The 8641-nt window shown below is 44.9% G+C and overlaps 1 protein-coding gene across 1 annotated transcript in view; it reads right to left on the bottom strand.

Annotated features, from left to right (window-relative positions):
- Nucleotides 1-5629: 5629 nt before the first annotated feature.
- KIFAP3 (kinesin associated protein 3) overlaps nucleotides 5630-8641 on the bottom strand; it is a 67383-nt gene continuing 64371 nt past the window's right edge. Inside the window, exon 20 of the mRNA XM_048080194.2 lies at nucleotides 5630-6046. Within this exon, the coding sequence (XP_047936151.1) occupies nucleotides 5938-6046 (109 nt within the window). The 3' untranslated portion in view covers nucleotides 5630-5937. The remainder of the gene's footprint in view (nucleotides 6047-8641) is intronic.

The following is an 8641-nucleotide window of genomic DNA, read 5'->3' as shown; positions in this document are numbered from 1 at the left end:
GGCTTTTGGCTTGGTTCAGCTCGCTTTAACCTGGGGAAGCCAGAAAACGGCAGGGTTGAGGTTTGACCGGCAGCCAACACAACACAAACTCCGCATGCAAGGTGCGCTGTGATCAGCCCCGAGGGCTCCGGGCCTGTCCTCCCCTGGCTTTCCTTTGCCCTGTGCCTCCCGACCAGGACAGACACCGCGCTGTGCAGAAATGAGCCGTGCGTGTGATTTACAGGCCCCAGGTGCTCGGGGAATAGGTGTCTCCATCCTAGTGCACGGACCCAGCTGCAGCCCGTGAGCTAGTTTCCTTCCAGCTCCCCTTGCGGGGTCGCCGTGCTCAGCCCCACACCAGCACCCTGGGGAGCCCAGCAACAGCTCCTGGAGCAGCCCAAATAGCGGGTGGGTGACAGGGTGAGAGCGGCAGAGGCGAGGCAGGTGGTCTCTCTCTGACAGCTCTCCCCCCCACCCTTGCTTTGGTGGTGTAACTCGTGCATCATAAGGAGATCTATTTAATGCCATTAAAACTAATTGCTCTCTGTGCTGCAGAATAAAGTGACTCCGGGGAGAGATTTCATGTGAGTATTTTGGACAGCCGAATAAACGTTGAAAGGAATTACTATAGTGCAGTGGGAGGTCTGAGCTTTTCACACACTATTTTCATATTGCCAATGTTATTCCAGTTTCATGCAGCGCCAGGGCATTAGGATGTGGTTTGCTCAGTCATTTTGAACCTAATGTTTCGAGCGAGCAGAGCCCAGCAGCACACCCCATACCTGTGGCCTTGTCTAGACAAAGATTTAATGGCTATTGCAGGGTGCTTAACAAAGGTGGTCTAAGCTGTGCTAACTCCTTGGCTTTCTTTATAACTGAACTCCACCAATTTAGCATGCATTAAATTTTGTGCTGTCAAAGCTGCCATGAACTTTGTAGAGCCTATTCTTTAGCAATGAGCTCCCCCCAATCCCTTTCTGGCAGAGCCAGAAACTGCCCAGAACATGGACAGTACTCCTAGAGATACTGGTCTGCTGGCCGGTAACTCAATGCCAGGGCCCCTTTGACATCTGGACAGAAAAAGGGATTCCCTCAGATCTACACCCAAACTCCGGTTGAGCTGTTCGGTGAGCAGAGAGGAAGGCCGCCTTGCACTGCGGTGCATGGGGAGGTCTAGCAGTGGGGCAGAGTGCTCAGAGTCCCCTCTGGGGCAGATGGCTTTAGGGGTAGCTGGAAGAACTGGGTCTTTTTAAATAAAGCAGATGGAGGAAGGAGGAGGGTGCAGGAGAGGGGTGCAGGAGAGTACAATAGGTCCTTACCCTGTGTAGTAGTATGTGAGGCACAGTACGTAACACACCACGGGGTGACAATAAAGCAGACAGGAACAGAAATTAAAATGAAGCTCAGAAATGCAGCCTCCCTACTTGGACAGATCAGAAGTCTTTGTCCCAAATACTTACGCTAAAAGACCCTGGCCTCAAGTGCAAAAGGGTGGACACTCCTCACCCCAGAGAAGCCACACAAGGACTTATGCACAGATTTAGATATCCCCTGTGCATGCACACATGATGGGGGAAAGGTAGAAAACCTGAGCAACTGCAGGTAAAGACCAAATATACTTAATAAGCAATGACTTCCACTCACAGTTCTGGCTGCAGGCTTCAGGCAGTGAGGTGACTCAGGAGGCTCTCAGGAAAAAGCATGCTGACTGCTCTATCATTTATAGCATATTTACTTTGCTCGACTGCCTGTGATCCTCTGGAGAAGCACTTTCTTCCCTTTATCTGCTGTTCCCATACGGCTCCACTGTTTCATTCAAACTGAAGTGCTGTGGAGGAGCTCACCCCTCACCAGGGTCCTACAGAGGTACTCTAGGTACTACACAAACACCAGAGCTGGGTTTCTGACCTTCAAAATTTGCAATTTGCCTTTCATAAGAGCAGCCCGCGTAGGCTCCTCCAGAGTAATTCAGGACTCTCAAGAGCAGACAGGGAACTAGAGGGATCACAGAGCTATCAGCAAGTACCTGATTAGGTTTCTAACTAGTTACTTAACTAATTTTGGTGAGAAAAGATCGGCACAGTGTAGAGACAGAGCTACTTACTGTAGAAAAGGACAAAGGAAAGGAAAAAAGGACAAAGGAAAACACATCTATGGAAGAGAGCAACTAAGATGTTAAAGAACAGTTGGGGAGCGTTGTCCAGCAGACTCTGCTTCAGTTGCTATCTGCACTGCAGAAATACTCCACAGCTCTTCCTCTTCCAGGCCACAAAGCCTTTGGAAAAGGCAGAGGGAAGAAACGGGGCTGGGGTGGGTGGCATTCCCTGCACCTGCCTGAACCACAGCTGATACCTTTTCCAAGGATGTCCTCCTGCTGCATAGTCACATTAGTTGCAGCTATGTTACAGCACCTTTCTGCTACTAAGAGCATTTCTAAAGTACTCAACTGCTTAATAGACAGAAGTGGGCTTTTCTTTCTGGGGGATGGAGACCCCAAAAAACAAAAAACAGCCCAAAGCAACAGGCTACATACCAACGCGAGAAAAGTCCGTGTTCTCATTCAAGCACATTTCTAGACTGACTGGTTGAGAACGTCAGCTTCTAGCTGTGAGCTACATGCAGAGCAGCGCTGTCCTCCCCAGCCTGTGCAGGCAGGCAGCTCCAGTGCCCCTCGTTGCCTCAGTGTTCTCTCCTGAATCTCAAAGGAAAAATGAGCAGGTCATGACAACTTTAAGGGCTGTCAGCTGCAAAAGAAGCTGCACTAATAAGTCAGCTTCATTGTTATTTTAATTTTTTTTTGAGGACAGTCATGGAAGAAACAAAGGTTGGGGCTGTTCTGAGCATGCTGCTTTTTCCCATGAAGAGTGGAGAGCTCAGTTTTACCAGCAGTGCATTACAGGATTTCCATTAAAGAACCTGCCAGAGGGGCTTGAAATCTGTTGTATCTAAACAGAGCTTGTCCCGCTTATTCCAGAAGATACATCTCGTTCCTGTTTAGTTTAATCCAAAATGGATTAAATTCAACAGAATCACGGCAGTCTTATTTCAGAATGAAATACATGCTAAACTGTTAGCAGACAACTCTATGCACACACCAGTGTTTAGAAGACTTTGAATCAGGTCCTTCCTAAGCTGTCTAGGCCAAGGATATTTGCTCACTTCTGCCTTTCGCCACCTTATGTTCTAGTAACCTTCTACGTGCTAGTGTGGCATAAACAAGAATTTAAAGCAAGATCTTAGGATGCTGCATTAAGTAAAAAAAACTCACTGAAAGTGTAGCGTACAGCTGTAGAAAGCTTGAGTGATAGCTAACAAATATATGAACTTCTCAGCCTATGCTTATTTCACTGTACTATTAACTTTACAGCCTAATTATATCTAAGGCTCCTGCATAACCAAACTCATTAATTAATTAACAGCAGACAGGGAAGGATATTCCTGTGATGGTTAGGGATTGCTGCTGTAGGAGGAAGAAAAGAGGAGCAATGTAAAATTGGGGAAAGAAGGAAAAGGAGGAAAGTGCAAAAGTAGAAGTTGCTAAAAGAAAACAGATCCCTCCGTGTCCCATTTTATGCAGGATACAGTACTCAGGGACTGAATCCATAAATACAGATAATTAAAAAGTTACTCTACAGGTCAGACTCTCCAGTCTCCCTCTGACACCCACAGGAAATGTGATATAGATTGAAAAGTGTATGTGCTCATATCTTTTTTTCCCCCTTTCTGGCTCAGGAACTGTAATTAAAGAGAAAATCAGCCTCTCTCCTGCCTTAGAGAGTATAGTGGCACAGCTGGTTTTCATCTTGGCTAGCAGGCTCTGTCCTCAGGCTACTAAGTGCTGAGTAATTTTTACCAAGCTCTGCTTGCAGATAAATGATGTTCTTCTCTTAGCTGCTGCCAGGCAAAGCTACAAGTACTTGATCTTTTATTCTTTTCTCATAAACTCCTAGCACTGAATACTAAAAATGCAGCCAGAGATTTTTCCACTGCCATTTATTCTCAGCATGGTCACAGCTGTATTACAATTACAGATATCCACCCATTTGCTGAAGCTCAACTGTAGCTCCTTGTTAACCTGAAGCTTCCAATTAAAGGCTCCTTCAGTTTCATTGATAGTTTGAGTATGCTCTAAGGACCCACTTTTTTGTTCTCCTCCCCAAAACACATTCCATGAAAAGGGCAATTTCTTTAAATAACTTCATGCTAATTTTCTGGAAAAGAAAAAAATGCTTGCATTTGAATATGCAGTTTGGGTGATTCCTCTCACAGCTATAGCTATAAAATATCTGAGAGGTTCTCACTAAATGCGGCACAACTGCTGGGCAGATAACAAGTGGGTTCAGACCAACGGAAAAAATCTAGACGGGTATGACACTGGAAACCCACCAGTTTAATTCATGTTTTCTGCAGCATTTCTAGTGAGGACTTAAATTTTCTAAGCAATTGCACATGAATTAGTTAAAAAAAAGTATAGAAAAATTATTAAAAAATGTTAGTTAATCTTGGCAAGGCTGTTCTTCCACCTATCTCCAGTAAGTGAAGCCATTAATGTGAAGCCAGCACAGGGAGGACACTGAAAACTAGTAAGAAATACCATGGCTAATTTTAGAATCATTTCCAGTCACGCAGTATAAGACCTAGCAAGCAACAGTGCATATAAATGTACCTGCACACCTTTAAAAGATAAAGCAAGGTTTAAAAAACATTTTGATTTCAGATACTTTAAATGTATAAGGCAAATACAAACTTCCTAAACACCCCCAATCCTTCCTTCATCGCCACCACTCGAAAGGGATCACTGCCTATTGTTTTAGTAGCATCAGCCCATCATCCAAGTATATTTTCAATTTAAGCCAGCCATGAGAGAGAAGAGAGGAACAATTCTGCACATCAATTTAAAAATAATCACAAGTTAGAGGTAGCTTTTCACTTTCGAAGTAAACTATTTGAACTGCTGTCTTGATAGTAGTGGCCAGAGAGGGCCATATGCTTTTGTGTGTTGTTACAGGTAGGGGTGCAAGACCTTAGCCTCAACTCTGCTTTCACATAGCACGTTTCAAACATGGACTTACACTTGCAATGCTGTGATTGCATTAAGCCAACATGAAGGTGTCTCAAAATGTCTCTGCTGCTCAGTCCATCACCTGGGTTTAGACCCCACTTAAACCCCTGTGAACAACCAGGACAGGATGGCTACATTCGTATTTTAGGATGGGAAAGTTGGGGGAAGGACTTTGCACCTTGATTCTGAACCAAGCCACAGTGGTTTTATTCCTCTCTCTAGTCCCCAGTATGTTGGTGGCTGTCTTCTCTCAGCCTACAGGAACACTCATGGTAAAGGTATTCTTGTGTTACAGTTTCTTATTTTAAGTGTTTTCAGCTAGGCTGTAAATGCTTGAAGCCCAAGGGGAGTGAATCTGTGCCATCTTTCCATTATTAAAAGGTGTCAGGCCCAAGACTGGACTTCAGTAACTACTTGTGAAGACAGTGCCAGGAGATGCTGGGGCTTAACAGTGTTCCTGTTACTGAAGTGTTAGAGGGAAACAGTCCACATTAAACACGCTTCACATGAAGCATTCTTCTTAAATGCCTTGTAAAACAAATGAAACGTTGGTTAGAAACGCATTCACCACATTCAACACTGACCACACAGGTTTTTATATTTAATAGAAATTAAATTAGTAGCTTAATATACATAACGTGACACTTTCCAGTCCAGTAGCTTTCAATGCTTGCTTTCAAGTCACAGAGCAAATACTGTACAAAAATGATAAAGAGCAACTGAGGAGTAAAACAGTCACTACGACACTGGACCCAGAAAGGCTAGGTTTATCCGGAGCTACAGACGCCAAAGGATACATAGGGATGGACCCGTCGTGGTACAGTCATGCATTACCGCCGACAGATCTACCGCCGGCCAGGGCAGGGAGCAGCGTCCTGGAGCGCGCGGGGGCCGTTTTATCGTGCCCCGTAGCTGTAGTAGTACGGTTCGTCCGGGCGGTATCCATACGCAGTCGCTGGGCGGCCAGGAACCCCTGGTGTCTGACCAAATCCATCAACTCCGATGCTATAAAAAGAAGGGAAAGAAATTACAGGTTTTTGTACAGTAGAGAAGGCGTACTAGTGCTGGTTGCTCCAACTCTGCTCGCCATGGAGGTAGGTTTTAGGAGGCAGTTTAGCAAGCCATCTTCCCCATTCTAGCCAGTACTGCTCCATCTTCTCTTCCCTTGGCAGAAAAATGATATGCTGCAGAAAAATCAACACTACTCCTGTCCAGGAAAGGCAGGCCTAGCAAGTCATTGCACTAACGCTTTAAGCTTTTTATTATTTTTATTTTCTGAAAGCAGAGAAATGGCGAGCTGGCATTGTGGAATTAACCAGCCTCTTGTGAACTGCTTTTGACTTTCAGCTCAAATGAAAATCCCAGGAGACACACAACTCTTCTATCCTTCTATGGATTTACTGGCAAAGCACTTTGCTTCCGTGACTCAGTTTCTCTGTCTGTACATTGAAGGTTACATGTATTTGTGGGAAGGCTTTGAGTATGCCTCTTGCAAAGCCCACTGGTAACCCCGTGCCTGCACAGCACATCCAAATAACCTATTTTTCTTGCAAAGAGACAGCCAATTTCTGAAGCCCCTGGGCAAACACCAGCTAGAAATGAGAAAGTGAGAATATCTGGCATAGCGACATAGTTCAGCAAAGGACAATGTTTCTGATGGGCTGCAAGACTGACAAGCAAATGGCAGAAAGAATTCATCATATAGTAAATGGCTATGTTCTGATGAGACACAATAAGTCATTTTTCACACAGAAGAGCATCTTTTACACCTAAAAAGTCCCACAGCACAAGAACTGTGCAGGGAAAAGTGGCACATATTTCACGCTCAACAATAACTCTCATGCAGGAGGTAGAGGAAAAATGAGCATTGCCTAAGATACTGGATGACTGCCTATTCTTAGCTATGTCACTTTTTAACTTCCACATCAGCAGGACAAATAGAAAAGGATTCTGATTTATTGTCTGCCTGAAGATGCATTGAAAGGAGTTGAACTTCCCTTCTGAAGACTGTCAAAACACAAAGAACCAAAGTGCTTTTGGAGTGGGGAAAAGCTGAACCTCATTACTGCCAATTAGACATATGGAACATGGGTTATGCAACAGTCAAGGCCTGGGAAAGAATGACCCATCCAGAAGACGTACAATGGGTGGGCCCCAGGCCCTGGCTCACCAAAAAGCTGGCACTACTGAATCGGTTGGATTGAAAGGGCTCAGCTGAAGCGCTGGGGGACCATGTCCAGCACTTTGTCCTCACAAAGATATTTTCCTCGGTTTGTGCTGCCACAAGGGCCTAGGAAAGGACTCTGTGCCTGGTTTCTCCGGAAACCGGTTGACTTGTGGGATATTCTGATAATCACATGAAGGTGGAAGGTCTGAGGCTGAGGTTTGTCCCCTGAGAGGGAGGGAACACAACCCACAAGCCTGAACTTGAACATCCACCTGAATGTTTCTGGAGGAATGCAGTGCCCTGAAAGTGCTACTTCCACGTCTGCCTGTCTGTATTTGGGTTGGCAATGCCTCTGTCTCACAACTTGTACACAGAGCCATCAGTCTGACCCTAAAATCTGATCAGTCCCTTCAGCACGGCAAAGGAAGCAGAGCAGGAGTACTGCCCCCTGTAGTGATGCAAAGCTAAGTGAGCACGTGCCTCTGGCTCCACACCTGCCTCTGGCCACCAATTCCTTCCTGTACCTACTCCAAAGTCCTATTACTCTTTTCCAAGCCCATTACGAAATGAGCTGGTAACACCTGAGGCGAATTCTCCAGGTCCCTTGTTTGTTCCTGGCAAACAACAGCTTTTTCTTAGCAGGCTTGAAGCTTGCAAAGACTCCTAAGAAATGGCATTTTGAGAAGTCTTGTTACTTTCTCTGCATTTAACTCTTGTCTCCAGAAACACCAAACCCTGCACTCCAGCTCTACCTCTGCCTGCACGCACTTCGGTCAGAGGACGGTCCCTGCTTCTACCACTGCTCTGCAGCATGCAGACGGACCGCTGTCAGACACAGCTTCCTGAACTGCAGAGCTTCAAGAACTCCTTTTGGCCTCTCCTAGCTCTTGTTCACTCTGCTACCAAACCCAAACCCTTTTTTCCTTCGGGTGAGGCGTAATAACGATGCTGAGCCACGAGGTGGCAATGGGTCTCTATCGCTGCAGGCAGAGCTCTCCCAGCTATTTCCAGTTCAGAAATACTTATTCAAACACTTTTAAATATATTTAAATTGATAAAGTGAGCAGGGAAAATATGGTTTCAATTACATTCTCAGCAAATCATTTTTATATTTTTTTTATAAATGTGTAAGTAATTAGGTAAAGATCCCTAGAGTTTAAACTTTGAGGAGTATCAGTTATTTCCAAATGGTTTAGACATATGTTAGTGTCCTGAAGAAAACTGGAGGAGATGGATCAGCTGATAACTGCTTTGGACAGTTTAAAAAGAAAAAAAGAAAGGAATAGAAAATCACATTAAAACACCTTGATCAAATCACCGCTCTTCCCTATCTACATATTTCTCATCAGTAAATGAAGGCTTGCCCCTGCTTCAAAAAAAAAGTTGGCTTCATTTTTACATGTTACTGATCTTGAAACTTACCCAGATTTGCT

The sequence above is a fragment of the Anser cygnoides genome, chromosome 8 (genome assembly GCF_040182565.1).
Source record: "Anser cygnoides isolate HZ-2024a breed goose chromosome 8, Taihu_goose_T2T_genome, whole genome shotgun sequence".
NCBI lineage: Eukaryota > Metazoa > Chordata > Aves > Anseriformes > Anatidae > Anser > Anser cygnoides.
Note: the sequence above shows the minus strand (reverse complement) of the source record. Positions and strands in the feature narration are given on the sequence as shown.